The sequence below is a fragment of the Hibiscus syriacus genome, unplaced genomic scaffold (assembly GCF_006381635.1).
Source record: "Hibiscus syriacus cultivar Baekdansim isolate YM2019G1 unplaced genomic scaffold, ASM638163v2 tig00116959_pilon, whole genome shotgun sequence".
Classification (NCBI taxonomy): domain Eukaryota; kingdom Viridiplantae; phylum Streptophyta; class Magnoliopsida; order Malvales; family Malvaceae; genus Hibiscus; species Hibiscus syriacus.
The window spans coordinates 1,639,413-1,660,057 of NW_024063485.1; the positions used below are offsets into that span (position 1 = coordinate 1,639,413).

The 20,645-nt window shown below is 34.4% G+C and overlaps 2 protein-coding genes across 2 annotated transcripts; both read left to right on the forward strand.

The window, feature by feature from the left end:
• The first annotated feature begins 253 nt into the window (after positions 1-253).
• On the forward strand, positions 254-1,286 carry LOC120189707 (germin-like protein subfamily 1 member 13). Its single transcript, XM_039192921.1, has 2 exons — positions 254-426; positions 552-1,286. The coding sequence occupies exons 1-2, from the start codon at positions 303-305 to the stop codon at positions 1,103-1,105; spliced, it is 678 nt and encodes a 225-aa protein (XP_039048852.1). The 5' UTR covers positions 254-302; the 3' UTR covers positions 1,106-1,286.
• An 8,579-nt stretch (positions 1,287-9,865) lies between these two features.
• On the forward strand, positions 9,866-10,906 carry LOC120189700 (germin-like protein subfamily 1 member 13). The gene is made up of 2 exons (XM_039192915.1): positions 9,866-10,038; positions 10,164-10,906. Exons 1-2 carry the CDS (start codon positions 9,915-9,917, stop codon positions 10,715-10,717), a joined length of 678 nt encoding a protein of 225 aa, XP_039048846.1. The 5' UTR covers positions 9,866-9,914; the 3' UTR covers positions 10,718-10,906.
• Positions 10,907-20,645: the final 9,739 nt, after the last annotated feature.

Sequence of the window (20,645 nt, forward strand, 5' to 3'; positions counted from 1 at the left end):
AAAACGACCGGTTCCTTTGCAAAATATGCATGCATTGGAAGACTGAAACTCGATGAGGATCAAGCGACAGAGTAGTTGAGGAATGATTCATTCAGATTTCTTTAAAAACCAGTAATCACTACAGACTTGGTAAATCTTAACTATTTCCTTCTTTTAAAAATGGAATTATTAAAGAACGATAATGGACCTGTTCAGTTCCTGCAATCTATAAATTGGCATTCTCTCAAACCAGATTTCTCATCCCTCATAAAGCAACAAATCTTAGAAGAATTGAATCAAGTTCAAAACTGCTGCTTACAACAATGAAAGGTGTTGGATTCCTTGTAGCATTAGTCCTATTGGCTTTGGATTCCAAACTTGCCTCAGCATCAGATCCCAGCCCTCTTCAGGATTTCTGCGTAGCAGTCAATGATACTAAAGATGGCGGTGTGTTCTTTAATGCTTTGTTTTCTTTGAACCTTCATCTTTGCAGTATATTCGTTTCGACTGATCGAGTTGAAGTGTCAAAACTAGTGAAGTATTAACACATTATTCTTTTTGAATTTATGCAGTTTTTGTAAATGGCAAGTTGTGCAAGGACCCGAAGCTTGCTGTCGCAGAAGACTTCTTCCTTCCAGGGCTTAATATTCCAGGAAATACATCAAACCCAGTAGGATCCATGGTCACTCCAGCCAATGTTGAAAAATTACCAGGGCTGAACACTCTTGGCATTTCTCTTGTTCGAATCGACTATGCACCTTACGGAGGCCTAAACCCTCCTCACACCCACCCTCGTGCCACCGAAATTCTAGTCGTCGTGGAGGGCACTCTTTACGTCGGCTTCGTTACATCCAACCCGGAGAACCGTCTCTTCACAAAAGTCTTGTACCCCGGAAATGTCTTTGTATTCCCGGTCGGCCTCATCCACTTCCAGTTCAACATAGGGCACACCAATGCAGTTGCCTTTGCTGGTCTCAGTAGCCAAAACCCAGGTGTTATCACCATTGCAAATGCAGTGTTCGGCTCAGAACCCGCAATCAATCCCGATGTTCTTGCCAAGGCCTTCCAGCTCGATAAGAATATCGTTAAGCAACTTCAGTTCCGGTTCTGGTGGGATAACAACTAGACGAATAAATTTCTGAACCCCATGAAACCTACATAGTAGGCTAGCTAATTATTTTCTGGATAATGTTGGACTTGTTTCTCTCGTTGAATTCAGTATTCCTAGTTGAAATATTCAGAAATAAACAAGTTTCTTATGTACTTTGCTTTTGGTCGTATAATAATATGGTCTCTTTCAATGGCAATTTATTTAGTTCAGCTTTTTTTATAAAATTATCTATTTGATCTTTTAATGTTTACTGTCAAAATTCTTCACTACATATATCAATCTTAAAAGGTAGACTTCCTTTATTAGAAGAAAGCGTAAATTACGCGTTTAATATCTAAACTATCAGTTTTTGGAAATAAAATGCCGATTCAACTCAAAAGATACGTCCAAATCGCGACCTAATAACTAATGTGACCCGAAAAATAGATTACAAACAAACAATAAACTCAGTTAAAAAAATATAATATCTCAAAATTTGTAAATAAAATGTTTTTCCTAAATATTCTAAGAATTAAATAAATTAAATTTAAGTTGGAAATTTAGATTAAGTATTTTTTAAATATTACTTGAATATTTTTAATTTAGTAGGTTTATTTTAATTGCAATTTGCAATGAATTTAAATGAGAAAAATCTTTTTAGCTAAAAAGACTAAACTAAAAGGATAATAAATTCTAAGTCTCCGAAAAAAATCTATCGTCATTTTTATTCATCCATTTTAACAGTGGGTGACCAGTATGAAATCAAAACTAAATATCAAGTACGATTTTTAAAAAAATAGTTGGGTGACCAATATAAAACAAAAGTGATAAATGGGGTGCTAAATGTGTATTTTTACCTTTTATTATATTAAATCCATGTGATAAACATAAATGATTTAATATAACATTAAATATAATAATTATTGCAAAATTAATTTTAAGTCCCTAAAATTTGTCAAAGCTTTAAAATGAGTCTTTTAAGTTCAAAACATATTAAAAATATCATTAAAATACTTTAGAATAATTTTCAAAGTCTTAAATTTCTCAAAATGTCAAAAACTAACTTTTTAAACAAGTATTGACAATAAGTTTTGAAACTTTCTACAAGAGTTTCGAAATTTTCCAAAACAGTAGCCCAAAAAGTTTGAAAGCTTTCCTGTATATTTGAAACTATCTCAAGAGTTTTGAAACTTTCCTTAAAGTTTCGATACTTTGGGTCCAACGGTCATATTTTTCAATTGCTCTTTTATAGAGTTTTGAAAATTTCCCCAGAGTTTTGAAAGTTTCCCCAGAGTTTTGAAAGTTTGTGTGCATGTAACCTTAAATGCGCGAATTTAATGCTTCAAACGAATCCAAACTCCCTCCAACAACCATAAACAACTAAAAATCAATGACAACATATAAAAGGTGTATTCAAATAGCCAAGAAAAGGCAAGAAAGCTATTCCAACAATCAAAGAACATTTAGAGCCAAATTTGTATTCAACTTTGTCTTTTTTACATAGAATATTATTTCGTTCTTTGTATTACTCATTCTAGAGCTTCAATTTGCACACATTCTATCTTGTTAGGATATTCAAAAGTTTTCTTCTTTGTAATTTATTCTTAGGAAGGGTTGTACACTTGAGACTTTAGGGTATAAGTCTAAGTGTGTTGTAAGGTTAAACCTTATCCTAAAAGGTTAGAACAAATTAGTGGATTTGTTGATATCCTTAGTGTGGAAGCTAAGGTAATAGATGTAGACTTGATTGAAGAAGTTGAAAAACTATAAAATTGCTTGTGTCAATGTTTCATTTTCTTGAAAATTTAAGACTCAAACTCATGCTCGAAAATACCCTATTTGGGCTCAAATTTAACACTCAAACTCACCCAAACTATTTTATTGAGGTCCCCAATCATTATTAATGTTTTATGAGATATAACAAGGTCATAAGAAGGCTTTATGCTTGTTAACAACACCAAAACATGGAATCTACCATGAATGCTCAACATTCTCCATAACTTGACTCTTAAGCTAGAATGCATTTATAATGATCCACAAATGATATGATGAAGTTATAAATGTGTTACCTTCACTTCTTAGTTGGTGAAACCTCTCCCAAATCAACCAAGGGTCAATTTCTCTTTTCCTTTTCCCTGGAGCTTTCTCCCACCTCTTTCACTAATCAAAGGTAAGAAAATGAATTATTGACTTAACTAGGTGCTTGGATTTAAGTTAGAAACACTTCCTATAACTTGAATCCACTAAAAACAAGCTACAATCACTTTAGTATCTTAAATATCCTTAAAACCCATTTTGGAAATTATGACTAAAAGTTGAAATATGGAGCTTAAATTGAAGCTCTTGGAATAGAGATTTCATTTCTTACCTTAGAATTCTTGAACTAGGCTTGAAAAACTAAAAGATATACCTTGGTGAGGAAGAATACGAAATAAAACATGAAAATAAAAGAAGAGTATTTGGTGGGTTTTGGTACAAATGAAAGGAAATCAGCTTTTGATTTGAGCCATGGGTTAATTATACTTTTAGTATTCTCATTTATATTTCTTAAAAAACTCATCCTAATTCTCTATCACTTGGGCCGAACTTAAGCCCACTTCTATCTTAACTAGGTCCAAACTATTCTAATATGTCTTTTTTTCTCGATTTATAGGTCTCGGGTTATCCCAAATTACTAACCCAAAACTCAAGGCATTACAGCCTTAAAGTGGCTCTAAATAGTTTATAAACCTTATAAATATGGTCTTGTCTCTCCTAAACTTTTAGATGAGTTAATAACAAATTTCCTTTATTGTTATTAATGAGAGAAGTAATAGAAAGCTTTAAGGTTAAGGATAAGGAGAAGTTGGTTCTTGGGTGATCTTTGGGGATGTTTTCCAACAACTACTATCAAGGTAACACACTTCTAACACTCATATAACGATTGTAGATAAGTATGTGTGGTGTATTTTCTTGAATGTATTCATGAAGCATGTTGATTGAATTTGGGTTCATCAATTGGAATCAGAATATTGATGTTGTTCAAGCATAAAGAAATGGCCTTTTATGATCATTTGAAACTACTTAAAATTTAAAGAGTGTTTGGGGGTATTTGGAGGGTCTTAGGATTTATTTGGAAAGTTTCACTCTTAAAAATAGGACATTCTCGGTTTAGGGTACTGGTATTATATAAACAATATCGATATTGTTCGATTGATAGGAAAAAGTTAAGAGTGGTTGCTAGGTAGTATCGTTACCTCGTTCTTTGGGTATGGATATTGTTTATAGGGTATAGTTACTTGAGGTTTAATATCGATATTAGTTAACGAAGTCATATTTATAGTAATTTAAATTGGTATTGGTACTGCAGAGGGTAGTATTGATACCTTAGGTAGGGTATCGATACTAGGGTATTTTCACAACATTGAATACAAATTTGCTATAGATACCCCATGTAAAGGTATCGACACCAAAGGTTGGTTCAAGAATTTTAGTATGCCAAAATAATATCAATGCTCGGGGTAGTATCAATACCCTAAGAGGAAATAATACCGAAACCATATGGATGATTATCGATACCACTGTGCAAACAAGGGCCATAAGCGTTGCCTTGATCTAGGGATCTGGGGAGGGTTAGGATTAATGGGAACTTCTAAATAAAACCTAGTAAGTAAGAAAAAGAATAATTGTGTGATAACATAAGAGCATTATGAGGTAAGATTCCACGAGACTCATGCCTTGTTTGACGCTCATGAAACAATGAGGACACCTGAATCACATATGTACGATGATATTCATGTAGAGTAAATGACTATTTAGATATATCTAGTCTAGTACAAGGGCACTTAAAACGCTAGTTGAATGTTGTACTGATACTATGTGACCTAGATACATTCTGAGTACTCTAGAGGAGTAGACTAGCCGAGCACGGTGTCGATCATGTGTGAACCAGACCTTGGCTAGGGAACAAGTGAGATGTTAATGCTATGTGACCCAGATCTTACCATTAGTACCCACCATAAGAAAATAAGGGTGTGAGTTCGATCATGCTTTGTAGGCCCAAACTACGCCATGATACTTACTTGCGTAGTGTGTACAATGTACCTTCTTTTCATCATTATACTTATAGCAAGTCTATATATTGAATGCATGTAGTATAGTAGTGTTATTTGTGTGACACTCAATTTGTGATCTTAGCGTTCATAATGTACTACTGTGCACAGGTTCTTATATGCATGTTCGAGGAGCTCATCGCTAAACACTGAATTTTCAGACTTAGTCAAATATTAGAGCAAGTCTCAAGTATTTTTGTGGGCATGTATTGTCATAGACCCTTGTGTAATTCGATTCGTAAACTTTATTTTGTAACTAAGTATTTTGAGATTGATTGATGGGAACTCCCTACTTATGTAAACTTATATATTTTGGATTATATTACGCTTTAGATTATGGTTCAAATTTTATGGTCTGGATGAATGTTTTAAAAAAATGGTTAGCCACTTCGATTGTTCTATGTGACATTCTAATTCTTCGGATTTCGGGTTGGATCAGATTGGGGTGTTGTAATGTTTTTTATCTTAGTTGCATATATTTTTTATTCATTCTTGTGAGCTCAAATTTCTAAACACCTACCTAGAGACGTCTTCTTGTTTCACAAATTTCACATTTCTAAAAAGGGAAGTGATTCTATCTTAGCCTTTGAAAATATATTTTTTTATAAAAGTAGTGTATTTGTTAGAAATCTACCCTCAAAGAAGCCAAAGTTTTGGGAGGTTCTCACTCTTCATGAACTCATCGGATCATTGCTTACTCATGAGATAAAAATCCAAAAGAAATAAGTAGATGATGAAGAAAAAGATTGTGGGGTGTATCAAAGGCTTATAAAGCGATTGCTTTACTTAACCAACACTCGTCCGGACATTGCATTTGTAGTCCAACACTTGAGTCAGTTCATACAAAATCCGAAATCGGTGAATTATGAAGCAGCTTTACGAGTCATGAGGCATGTGAGGAGTTGCCCTAATCACGATATATTACTAGCAGCAAATAACAAGCTACAATGTAATGCTTATTGTGACTTAGATTGGACGTCTTGTCCCATGACTAGGAGATCGATAACAGGGTATTGCATCAAGCAAGGAGAATGCATGATCTGTTGGAAGTCTAAGAAGCAAAGCATAATGTCGAGATCCTCAGCAGAATTTGAATATAGTGGAATGGCTTCAGCAGTAGCTGAGCTGGTATGGATAGAAGCAGTAGTAAGAGAATTGCGATTTAGACATGGAGCTCCAGCTATGGTTTTTTGTGACAGTCAAGTGGCCATACAAATTGCAGCTAATTTGGTGTATCACGAGTTTACAAAACACATTGAGATCGATTATGTAGACACTAATTTTTCAGTTTTCTATTATTATTATTATACATTATTATTATTATTATTAAATAAATATTACAAGGCCCAAAACCCCGAGCCCTATTACAAACGGATCCAGACCCAACTTGAACCGACCCAGATGGCCCAGCTAAACCTTAAACCCATATTAGGGTTTCTATCTCATCCCAGCCACCAAACAATCTCAGCCGTTGGATCTGGCAAGATCCAACGGTCCAGAAACTTCCAGATGAAAACCCTAGGGTATCATAACCCTAGGACTACACGACCGCCGCTGCTTCCATAACATCCACAGCCGCCACGCCTCTGCCAAGTGGTCCAACACCCCACTGCAGACGCCTCCACCACCATTGTCGACACTCCTTTGTCATGACACCAATCGAAGCTTCCAGAAGAGCCATTATAGTCGCACACGTCGCTCTAACGGTGAGTCACCACTAGAGGTTCGGTGACTCACCGAACTTCCACCCTTGGGACCGGTCCGATGAGAGCCTCGGTGGTGGCTATAAAAGCCACCGATCCTGCAGAGAAGAAAAAGAAACAGACAACGAGCAAGAACATAACAAAAAAATAGGAACAAGGCACGACAGAAAGCAACCAATAGCAAACATACCAAAACCAACAACCATCAAAGAAGAAAAGAGAATGAGACTTACCGAGGAGTCATCAAAGCATCCCCGCGGCACTGAAAAATTGAAACATCTAAGGTAAATAACCTTGATCTATGACGATCGAAGGGGATTTATAAAAAAATAAGGTTGGATTCGACCTTTAGAAAATGAGATCTTCGATTTGGGTATATTTTAAGTTTTCTGGCTGCCGGCGCCAGAATAAGGCGGCCGATTGGTGTCTGGTTTCCCCACGGTGAGGGAAACTTAGAGAGAGGGTGGGGGAGCATTTTGAATCTCTCTCTTTTAGAGAGAGAGTGAAAAAAAAGAAAATGAAATAAGATGGCTCTAGGGCCGGCCATTTAGGGGTTTATATACCCTCTCCCAAATGATGTCGTTTTGGGGGAGGGTATCTGTGTAATTTTATAACGGTAAAACCCTTTCCGCAGCCCCTCTGATTTTGTAATCTTTACAAAATAGTCACTACAAGTTATTTTTATTTATTTTAATTTGGTATTCAATTTTCTATTTATTATAATTTAGTCCCTAGCCATGTTTATATAATATTTAGGATAAATAACTATTTTAGTCCCTTATAGTCTTATAAATTTTATTTTAACCCAAATAATTAATATTTCTGGCTAAATTACACTGTAGACCTCTAGATCTTATGATATTTCGAATTAGAGCACTAAGTTTAAATATTTTACATTTTAATCACTAATTTTAATAGTTTTATTTTTAACTACAAGTTTTATTACTTTTTATATTTTAATCCTATTGTTTTAATTTTATTTATTTTAGTCACTATTTAATTGCAATTTAATTTGTATTATTATCATTTTAATTTCAATCAGTTTAAATTATTACTTTAATTATTATGTTATTATTATGCAATCATATAAATATATATAATAAATAATATTTATTTACTTATTATATATATATATATATATATATATAAAATAAAAATCCTATTTATAAATTTAATTTTATATAAATTACTTTTAGGAAAAATAATCATATTTTAATATGTATTTTTAAAAGGGCTGTCTTAAAGCATCTAGAAGTCATTTTCTGATATTCTTAAATAAATAAATATCCTATTTTTATAAATTATATATTAATTTATTTTAATTATTTTTAGAGAAATGTTTTATTAATATTTAGAAATGGGTTGTCTTAAAGCACCTAGAAGTCCTTTTCTAATATTCTTAAATAAATAAATATCCTATTTTTATAAATTATACATTAATTTATTTTATTATTTTTAGAGAAATGTTTTATTAATATTATTTATTTTTTATATTAAGAAATGAGATTTCTTAAAGCACCTAGAAGTCATTTTCTGATATTTCTAAGTAAATAAATATCTTATTTATAAAAATATAAATATTTTCTTAAAATTATACTAATAAATTTGATATAATAGAATTATGAATTAAATATTTTTTTTTTGAATTCTTAAATTTCCAATAATAGAGACAATTTATAATTAATAAGTACCAATTTTGGGCGTTATAGGGGTGCTAATCATTCCCTAAACGTAACCGACCACGAATCCTTTTTTATTAAAATTTTTGTTATACGCAGATCAGTTTCTCTTTTAAATTATGTTTTCTTAAAAATTATTTTAAAAGATTGTTTTTAGGTATTTGACCTATCTAACCCAAAAAGGTCAATGGCGACTCCCAAAATATTTTTTACTAAAATCATTTATTTATTCATTTTAATTTTCCCGTCAAGTAAAAATTCGTACCCGGGCAAAAACCGATTACGACAGATTATATTTTCTTTTGAGAAAAAAGTGCAGAAGGGAGATATCAAAAGACTATGTACGAACCTTGGATCAACAAGCAGATTTGCTAACAAAAGGACTAGGGGTTAGTCAACATAGGTATTTGATGACCAAGTTGGGGGTAAAGGATGTATATCACCCACGAACATGAGGGAGAGTGTTGAAGGGTGACAATTATAATCAGCTGTGTTGGTTGAAGGGTTAGTTAGAGTAATTAAAAAGCTAAGTACTGCTATAGAAAGTTGTAAACAAATTGATATGTATATAAGTAGTTTTCATTACTTCATTTTTGTTCTACTGCTTACACGTTGACTACAATCTTAATATCATTTTCCGAATCATGATGAGTCCTAATCTGACTTGATCAGGGTCATTTTCTCTATTAGATATTCGAGCGCTTTTTTATTAAAAGTTTTAGAGATGAGTTGAGATCAGTTGAATTTAGGTGAAACTCGAATTGTCTGAATATATTTGTTTGTTTAAAAAATAATGTTAATTATTTTTATGAAAGTTTCATGTTGTGGTCTACACGTTATATTTTAAATTTCTGATATGTGAATTGTTCATAAAGTGCTACCCTGGCCTTTTCTTTTATATCCAACATCCTCTATATGCATGCTTACATCAGTATAATCCTCGTGGAAATAGTCAATTCAGTCGTCAGTGTATTTGAACATTGCAAGAGGCTAATCAATTGGAGGTTATTTTTTTTTTCTCTTAAAGTCAATGGAGTAGTTAAATAGATAGAGGCGGCATTTAGTGTGTAAAAACGACCGGTTCCATTGCTAAATACTTATGCATTGGAAGACTGAAACTCGATGAGGATCAAGCCACAGAGTAGTTGAGGAATGATTCATTTAGATTTCTTTAAAAACCAGTAATCACTACAGACTTGGTAAATCTTAACTATTTTCCTCTTTTAAAAATGGAATTATTAAAGAATGATAATGGACCTGTTCAGTTCCTGCACTCTATAAATTGGCATTCTCTCAAACCAGATTTCTCACCCCTCATAAAGCAACAAATCTTAGAAGAATTGAATCAAATTCAAGACTGCTGCTTACAGTAATGAAAGGTGATGGATTCGTTGTAGCGTTAGTCCTGTTGGCTTTGGCTTCCAAACTTGCCTCAGCATCAGATCCCAGCCCTCTTCAGGATTTCTGTGTAGCAGTTAATGATGCTAAAGATGGCGGTGTGTTCTTTAATGCTTTGTTTTCTTTGAACCTTCATCTTTGCAGTATATTTGCCTCGACTGATCGAGTTGAAGTGTCAAAACTAGTGAAGTATTAACACATTATTATTTTTGCATTTATGCAGTTTTTGTAAATGGCAAGTTGTGCAAGGACCCGAAGCTTGCCGTTGCAGAAGACTTCTTCCTTCCAGGGCTTAACATTCCAGGAAATACATCAAACCCAGTAGGATCCATGGTCACTCCAGCCAATGTTGAAAAAATACCAGGGCTGAACACTCTTGGCATTTCTCTCGTTCGAATCGACTATTCACCTTACGGCGGCCTAAACCCTCCTCACACCCACCCTCGTGCCACCGAAATTCTAGTCGTCGTGGAGGGCACTCTTTACGTCGGCTTCGTTACATCCAACCCGGAGAACCGTCTCTTCACAAAAGTCCTGTACCCCGGAGATGTCTTCGTGTTCCCGGTCGGCCTCATCCACTTCCAGTTCAACATAGGGCACACCAATGCAGTTGCCTTTGCTGGTCTCAGTAGCCAAAACCCAGGTGTTATCACCATTGCAAATGCAGTGTTCGGCTCAGACCCGGCAATCAATCCCGATGTTCTTGCCAAGGCCTTCCAGCTCGATAAGAATATCGTTAAGCAACTTCAGTCCCGGTTCTGGTGGGATAACAACTAGAGGAATAAATTTCTGAACCCCGTGAAACCTACATAGTAGGCTTGCTAATTATTTTCTGGATAATGTTGGACTTGTTTCTGTCGTTCAATTCTGTATTCCTAGTTGAAATATTGAGAAATAAACAAGTTTCTTCTGTACTTTCTTTTGAACGTATAATAATATGGTCCCTGGTAAGCAATTTGCAGTTAATTCTTTTGAAACAGGTTGGCCAACTTCTCTCGGAATCCTTTCATTTCAAAAGAAAAACGTATGATTAGTAAGAAATTGCGGTTAAAAAATATTAAGCTTTTTAGCTAAAAATTCTAAAAATTAAATAAAGTAAATTTAAGTTGGAAATTTAGATTAAGTATTTTTGAAATATTACTTGCAAAGCTGCCTTTGAAATACTCAAGGCTGCAAAGTGTCAGGCACCTGTTTTAGCATTGCCTAATTTCACTAAAGGGTTCTGTTTTATCTCAGGAAGGCAGACCAGTGGCCTATCTCAGCAAGGCCTTAGGACCTAAACAACTAGATCTGTCCATTTATGAAAAGGAGTATGAATATTTTTTATTAAGTAGGTTTTCTTTACATTGCAATTTCAATGAACTTAAATAAGAAAAATCTTCTCCACTACTTTCTCGAGCTTAATCTATATCGTTTTCAAGATTTCTTCATCCCATTTTGTTTTTCTTTAAAGCTGAGATAATTTCTTAATATATTATACGATAAACTACACGTTTAATATCTCAACTATTACTTTTGTTATGTTTGCTTAACCAGTTGTTTTTTCAAAATTATACGCATAGTTTTAATTTCATTTCTATCTTTCCCTTTAAAAAATAACGGTGATGTTGATGTATCACCATAAGATAATGACACATTGTCATTGAAAACAAAACCAAAAAATGACATTACAACAGTTCTGTTAATTTTTTAACAGTGGGTGATTAATATGAAACAAAAACTAAACATTAAGTACGATTTAAAAAAAAATAGTTGGGTGACCAAAATAAAACAACAGTGATAAATGGGGTGCTAAATTTGTATTTTAACCTTTTAATATATTAAATCCATTCGATTTTACTTTTTAGATTGAGTTTTGATAATTTTAATTAAAGTTTTAAATTCTTAAAAACATTCTAACATATCACTATGAAAATGGTAATCTTTTTTTGGGCCGATAATTACATAATATTAATTTAGTCATTACCATCAAGACCTGCATTATCATTGTTTCTATTAGATGTAACATCTTCATGTTCAACAATTAATTCGTGAAAAAGATAATTTCTTTGTCATATACAATGTTCTTTCTAGTTGACTGATTATTGTAACTTTCGTATTTTGTTGAATTCATATTTTGATATCAAATAAGGGTAAATGTTTTTTGGTTTAATTGAATTTGTTCAAAGATTTCAAAAGTAGTTCAAAGTCCATTAAACAAGAATTTGAACATAAAAGGGTTTATCGATAAATAGTATCGATAATGTTCTTACAGTATTGATACTACATAAATAGTACCAAAGCCAAAGGTAAGAGAAATATCTATATTCTCATGGTCAAGGACAACAATTATAATTGGCAGTTTTTTTTTAATATAACAAGGGAAGTATCTATATTTCCTGTGTTGGGAAATTTTATTTCGTATCTTATTAAGTCCCCAATGGCTCCAAACTTCCTCCAACGACTAGAAACTGTTACAACATCATTCCATCTTATAAAAATAAGTCAAGAACACTTGAAAAATGTCACAACACCTATCCAAGTAAAATAGATCAAGAGAAAAGCCCTTTCATTTTTTATTTTTCATTTTCTCTTGTACATAGTGTTTGTAACTCCCTAAATTATAAATTAGTAGTTTTTGGTTAACCCGAGTGTGTTTCGGATAAATTCGACTACACATCAAGAAGCCCTTGTTAATTTAAAACTCTCTCCTTCTTCAGTTATGGTTTGAGAAAAAGGTGGATGCTTGACAGACCTACATCCCTAGATCGAATTTGCTAAGGTAAGGAAATCAACTAGCACTTTTAGTGCTTTTATTCAAGCTCTCAATCTTAAAGTTTGGCCATGGTGGTTAAGTGGGATTTTTGGAAGTGTTTTGTGTTACAGAGCTTGAGAGTGGCTCTAAATAATTTATAAACCATATAAATATGTTCTTCTCTCTCATAAGCCTTTAGATGAGTTAATAACAAATTTCCTTGATTGTTATTAGAGAAATAAGTGGAAGAAATCTTTAAGGTTAAGGACAAGGAGAAGTTGATTTTTGGATGATCTTTGGGGACACTTTCCAGCAGATAGTATCAAGGTAACACACCTCTAACACTCCTATAACACTTGTAGAGTAGTACGAGTGTGTGTTTTCTTGTAAGTGTTCATGAAGCATATTGGTTGCATTTGAGTTCATAGATTTGAATAGGAATATTGATGTTGTTCGTACATAAAGAAATAACCTTTTATGATCATTTGAACCTACATAAGCTTTAAACAGTCTTTGGGGACTTTTTGAGGGTTTTAAGAGTGATTTTTTAGAGTTTCACTCTTGAAAATAGGGCATTCTTAATTTAGGGTTTTGGTACTATACGAACAATATTGACATTGTTCGTCTAATAGGAAAAAGTCAATAGTGGTTGCTAGGTATTATCATTACCTCGTTCTTTGGGTATGGATATTGTTTATAGGGTATCGATACTGTAACACCTTAATTTTTTCCTCAAGCTCGAAACTTTAGGATTTGGGAATTTTTCCCTAAATCCCTAAATTATTTTTCGTGATCGATTTGAAAATTTTGTAAAACTTGATGCAAGTCTTATGAACCCTAGAAAGTCTGAGGTCTAACTGTGTGATTAAAGTGATTTGTTTTTAGTAACAATTCATTTACCCATCTTTTTCACCCATGCGTCGCTCCTGTATTTTTTTCTATTTCTCTTTCGATACTTCACCATCACTACTAATCTTATTCCTTCACTTGTTTCATCGTTGGGTCGTTGCTGTGACAAAAAAGATCATCGGTAAGTCGTTCGACCACATCCCTTCACTCTTCTCCCCACCATTTTGTCATGCATCGTAGTTCAATACCATAAAAGGGAGAATTCTATACCTCCTCGTCGTCGTTCAATGTGTCACAGTTGTCCATGGTCATTTTGTGGTGGACCACTATTTTGTGTCCTTTACCCTTATGGTGGACCCCACTTTGTATAGTGTGGTTTGATTATAGATAGTGTGGTTATGGGTAACCCACTTTTCGGATGGTGTGGTAGGAGTACGAATGGGTGCATAAGCATTTACATAACATTCAAATCTATGATCATCACTGTTTGATTCGGGCTATGAATTTTATTGATTTATTCATATTATGTTATAAATTGTGTTTGTTTGCACTTAAGAGACACACTAAATTTTATTTCAGATACTCAGAATTAGATGAACTGATACTTGGTTGGTTTTATCATTATTTTTCTGAAGAACTATTATGTCGTCGTGGAGGGCACTCTTTACGTCGGCTTCATTACATCCAACCCGGAGAACCGTCTCTTCACAAAAGTCATGTACCCCGAAGATGTCTTCGTGTTCCCGGTCGGCCTCATCAACTTCTAGTTTAATATAGGGCACATCAATGCAGTTGAATCAATATTTAGAATATTGGAGTTGAAATCACTGAACATGTTCCCTTCGAATTCATCAGGTGTTTCATCGGAAACTTTACTTTCTTTGTGGATAATCTACCAAACACTATTCACTAGAAAGGTTTATGGAAGGTAATGGGTCGTTATGGTGAGATTTTGAGTGTTTTTATTCCAAAGAAGAGGAGTCGAGCAGGCACTAGGTTTGGTTTCGTAAAATTTTGTAATACGATAGAAGCTGAAATAGTTAGGGAACGGTTGAATGGTCTTATGGTGTACGGTAGTCGCATCTTAGTGAGTTTTTCCAAGTATATTTTGAAGGTTCCAAAGGATAAATGTGTTCATAGTAATATGACATGGAAATCAAAAATTTTGAGATCAACCTTAAATGAAAAAACATAAAGTACGAAGGCTGGCCAAGTGGGAGCATCCAGAAAGGAAATTTTGGGTCATGTTGATGAGGGGGAAGTAAGAAAGTTGATGAGATATTTGGTTGGAGTTATGGCTGGTGTATGTAGTGTTGGGAGTATCGTTGATAGATTACAAAACTAGGGCTTAGGGGAAATTAAAGTTCAAAGATTACGTGGGAACTCCTTTCTTCTTACCATTGAGGATGAAGATTTGTTTATCATGCTTGAAGACCTTCAGTTGTCTTACTTGAAGGAGATTTTCATGGATATTATGCTTTGGACAGAGTCTATATGTCAATAGGAAATAGTTGTATGGATAGAGATAGTTGGATTACCACTGCATTGCTGGAATGAAATCACTTTGAAGATATTAGCTGCTCTTGGGGTAGATTTGAAGCTTTTGGAGAAAATGTAAATCATCATATAGATTATGAAAATGTTAATATGTTGATATCTACTTCGTTGGAAGCTCAGATTGATGAAGTTGTCGATTTAGTGGTGGAGAATATGAAGTTTGATGTCCGAGTACTTGAAGTAGGGATGGTGGATCATTCATTAGTTCAATTGAATAAATCTGAAATATTTAAGAAAAAAAGTTTGAGGATGAGAATGATGGAGTAGAGTTTGGGGCTGATAAAGATGGTGTTTCATCGGTAAATCTGTTCGTTGATCTATTAGAGGCATCTGCGTCGGGAAGTTCTGATGACAATAAAGGGACTCCCACATCCAGAGGCGGCGTATTTATTGTTGTGTGCTCTGAAGAAAGTACAGAGAGAGTTGGTTTTCAAATTTAAGATCACTATAATCACATGGGGTTTCAAGGAGTGGATGTTGATGGGGGTAGAGATTAAGGTTTTAGGCTTAAATATGGTTAAGTCTATTAAAGATGGGGTTACAATGATGGAGGATAGAGTTATGGATGTAGGGGCTATTGAAGGCTCACCAGAAATTGGGCTTCCACGAGGGATGGGCTTATCGGTTGAAGCTGTAATGGATTTAAATAGTGTAGTCTAGTGATGGAATCAATTTGGGTTCTGTTAACTCAAGTGAAAAAGGTAATTCAATTATAAAGAAGAAAACAAAAAATGAGCATTTTGGGGGTGATTTCGAAGAGGTGTCGTTCTTGCTAGATCTTTCCATTAGAAAAAATATAAGAAGATGAAGAAATTCGGTTCTCTATTTGATATTCAGGACAAAGTCCTATCGAAAGATGAGAGAAGAAGAAGAGATCAGGTTTCGAAGAGATTCAATTTGAAGAAGACTGGTCTAATCTCCTCAAAATTATCAAGTAGATCTCTTTCAGATTATGTTTTAAAGAAAATGTGGGTTGCTACTACTTTTGAAGTGGAGAAGACATTGTAATTAGGTAAGAAACTTGGAATTAAGTTTGTTGGTCCTGAAAGTGAGGGTCTCAAGGAGTTAGTATCGTTAGAAATGTGTTGAGGGTAGTGAGTGAGTCGTATGGCATGCGTAAGGTTTTATGCGATTGGACTTTGAGGACCTTGTCGTGGAAATTAAGAGGTCCTGGAGTAGAAAATTTAGGGTTCTATGTGTTTATGATCGAATTGCAGTGGGGTATTTGGATAGGGGAGCTCAAAGATTTCTGAAGTGTGAAAATTGTTTAGAATTATTTAGTCTGAGATGGTGCGAGTCTAAGAATAAAAAAAGGCTTCAATTGACGAGAAGGTAATTGGGAGTTTTTTGGTATGTCTATGAGTTCGAAATCTTGGCTTCCAAGGCGATATGGTGGATTACTTCAATTCTAAGGTTAGTGTGCCGAATTCAAGGATCATAGTTCTTGAGGAAGATGGATTGAGGATGACCTAGATTCGTTGAAACAAATGGAACTAAAGAATTGAAAGATTGAATTGTGGGAGAATTTTAGAATTGCAGGAGGTTTTGTGGAGGCAAAAAGTTTGATGAAATTGGATTGCCTTAGGGGACTTGAACATTGTATTTTATCACAGAGCATTGATTTTTACAATGCAAAGCAAAGATCGATTCAAGGGCAGAATTATGGTGTCAAATGAGTTATTGATCTGAAGCATCTTATGTGGAGGTTATATAGGCATTTCTTTGAGCATTTTCAATGCAAAAATAGCTGATGGATAATGTGGTTATCATAGATTTAAAAAAAAATTAACATAAGCATAAAGAATGGAATAGCCATTTTCTTTGTAGGCTTTAAAGGTTGTGGTCCGCTCTTTATTCACTACATCCGGATCGATTTATTTTTTAGCTCCATTATGTAGTTCTGATATTTTTTTCTTGCGAAGCTGGATGCTATAAAATTAGATTTGGACATATTTGTGGAGGCTTGTTGGGTGAGTAGGTGATGCTGATAGTGGAAATGGCTCCTAGGGTGATTTTTAATTGGTTTGTGTTTCAATGTCTATGGATGATGTGGTTTCTATATGTTGAAATTGATTTGTTAGTTGGAAGTTATAGTGGAATGGTCGATTAGCTGGTGATTGTTGGTTTGTTGAGAGCTTCCTGACTCCAAGATTGGTGGCTTTAAGAAGAGGTTAGTGTTGGTTTCACCTTATAATTATTGTGGTAGTGGATTCATTATCGAGTTATTTTTCTGGTTGTTCGCTCTGGAGCTTTTGGGAAATGCTTTTGTTGTCTATGTATGCGTTGATGTTGTCGAGGAAGCTTCTTCTGTTGGAATTGGTTTGTTGTTTTTTAGTTTTAATCGCTTAGCTGGTTGCAGCTTTTGCTTCTATTGGTTGTTGGTGCTTTTTGCTCTTGAATACTGAGAAATTTCATTTTTAGATCAATATTTTCGCACTGCTTTTGTTAGACTTTACAATGCTTTCACAAATGGAATATTTCAGAGAACTGAAATAGAGGTATTCTAGATAGTCTAGTAATTGGTAATCCTAGTTGCGATATTTTGTACGCATCCGGTTAAAATACCTAGGCCTTGAAGTGAGGCATGTGATAAAGTTCACAAAGAGCGAGAGAGGAATGACATCTTAAATAGATGTAACCATAGAAAAATAGGAAAGCCATCCTGAAGCCAAACCAAATTTTGATACTTGTCAAAGAACTATAATTCTCAAACATTAAAGAGTTGGATATTCGTTTGATATTTTTTGAATTCATGCTTATTATTTGATTCTATTGTGAATCTGTGATAGGCAACACTTTACAAAATTCTTTCATTCTTTGATAAAGAAAGGAGAAAAAAAAATTCAAACAGGATAGTCTCAAATGAGGAGGATCCTTGAAGCATATTGTTGCCTATTCTAACCCTATTGAAGAAAAAGAATGAGCGAGGTCAGAATGATGAAGCATTTCACATTGTTGAAAGAAAGTGGTCCAAGAAGCCAGAAAGTCTGGAGAATTGACCAGACAAATTACTTCCCCCATCCATCAATCAATGTCCCTTAAAAGATTACATAACAGAGTCATAAGTCCCATTATGTGTATTATGGGAATGAACAAGTCAACACATGCACTCTAGTTATACCGTGATTGGCTAAAGTTTTGATGTATCATTGCTGCCTTTTCCATGATGATCATTTTGCTTGACAGGATTATATCCATTATGTCCTTCAGAAGATTGCTGAACTTGAAATTGAGAATTTATGGCAGTGCGTATCTTGGAGAAATAGAAAATAAAGTCGTTGTATCATCCATTGCAAGAAAAGGCGCCAACAAAAATCTTCTAGTTCATCCCGATGATGTTTATTTATTCTAGTAAGGTTGTTACATGGGATGCCACCGACAACAAGGTTGAATCCGCCAAATATACTCATCAATTGCTCAAACCGATCATCATTCAGTTCTTGCACATCCGTTTTCAAAGGTATGTTGAGCCGGTAGAGAGCAACCTCTGCACCACCGATCCCAGAGAAAAGAGACAGAACATTGATACCCCTGGGGAACATATCTCTTAAAACCGAAAGATGATAAGCCACTGTGTCAACCTGGAATGCATTACCAAGTGATTTATACCACTCTGTCCTACTAGATCCCTCCAGATCCAAAAAATGGGCACCTCATTCAGAAGAGACACGTATCTCAGTCATTTCCATCAGAATGATTGATTACTTCTTAAGTTTGTGACAACATGAAGAGAAATCCTCAAAATTACTTGACAACACTGATGTTTTGTGACACCAGAATAAGAGCATTCAAGATTAACATATTGGGGCAAGAATAAAGCCACAAGTACCCATAACAGTGCATTAGTAAAATTGGACCTCGTGGGGATCATGAGATTCAAATCAAACAAACATTGAAAGTAAGCCTTACAGTTTAAAGCGTTGGGGTATTTTGAAGGCCCAATTCAGAAATGATCCATGTGGGACATCTCGAAGGCTCATTTTAATTAGAAATAGAATGTTGAGATATTTTGAAGGCTCACATCAACAAGAAGCAAATACTGGGGCATGCTGAAAGCCAATTTCAATCAGAAATAGGAATGTTGACACATTTTGAACGTTCGTATCAGCAATTGTTGGGGCATGTTGAAGGCCTATATCATCATGTGGAAAGATAATTTATTTGAGAAAATATTTCCAATGAAACAGAAAGGCATGAAGAATGAAAATGGTGAAGCAGTGACAGTCAAGCTGACTATACATAATTGCTTCGTTCATCAAGCCGTTGCATTAGAGTCATGGTGTTGAACAAATATTTACTCAGCAATTATGGTTTCAAATACCCAATCTTCTTAACCATGTGTCACATGACAGTGTGTTCTTTGTTAAGCTACATCACAGTTGTATGGATAAAGATGGTCCCCATGAAGACCATTAGATTCAGGGTTCAGTTCCTCAAGATCTCGGCTTTGAATTTGGTCTTTTGTGTGTTAGTAATGATTGGTCATATTTCTTTGAAGTTTCTGGAAGTTAGTTTCAACCATACTGTTAGGGTTACGAAGTTGTTTTTCACATCAGTTTTTGTTTACTTGATGACATTGAATAAAGAGGCTCAGCTTACGTATATTACCCCTATTCCCGTTGTTACTGGGGTTATCATTGCCAGTCAGGGTGAACTGAATTTTCATCTATTTGGTTTATCATATGCGTTTCATCTACAACAGCAAGAATTCCATAGACATATTTCTGTACATGGCTCCTATAGCTGATGTGTTTCTACTTCCTACAACACTCATTATGGAAGAAAACATGATCGATATCACACTTGCCCTTGTTTGAGATTATATCAAGATCAGTTGGTATCTCTTATTCAATTTGACACTAACATATTTTATGAATTTAACCAACATTTTGGTCATGAACCACACCAACATCTCACTTCTATTCCCACTGAGTTTTGTTCTCAAGTGGTCTTGTGACATCATACAAAAGATTTAAACACTGTGCAAAGAGCTTCATTGACCAGAAATCTATGCATAAGCCACAACTGGATGAATGTATTGTCAAATGTTTTACAAATATCTGTGCAGAAGCCACAGTTGGATGAATGTATTGTCAAATGTTTTACAAACATCTGTTCATAAACCACAGGAAAAGATGAATGTGTTGTCAAATGTTTTACGAACATCTGGGAAGAAGCCACAGGAAAGGATGAATGTGTTGTCAAATATTCTACAAACCAGTTATTATGGTGTTGAACCAAAGTTACGATTATGATATTTTAATTTGTTAACCCAAGATGAAGTTTTCTTCCTCAACCCCAAGGTTAGAAGTGAGATATGATGAAGATTTCTTTCCACAAAAGGGAAGCAGAAATTTTAACAACAAGAAACTAGTGGAACCAACTAAGGTTGAATGACAGGTTATTGTTAAGCATCTCGATATGTTATGGTTTGAATGTCTTTGTTCAAGATTCAATTAGATGTGGAGACATGAAAGGAATTAGGATAAATCCTCCTTGTGATTTGTTTCAAGAGTCAAATCAGAACATACTCTACTCTTCTAATTATTCTCTGTTGAGTTTAGC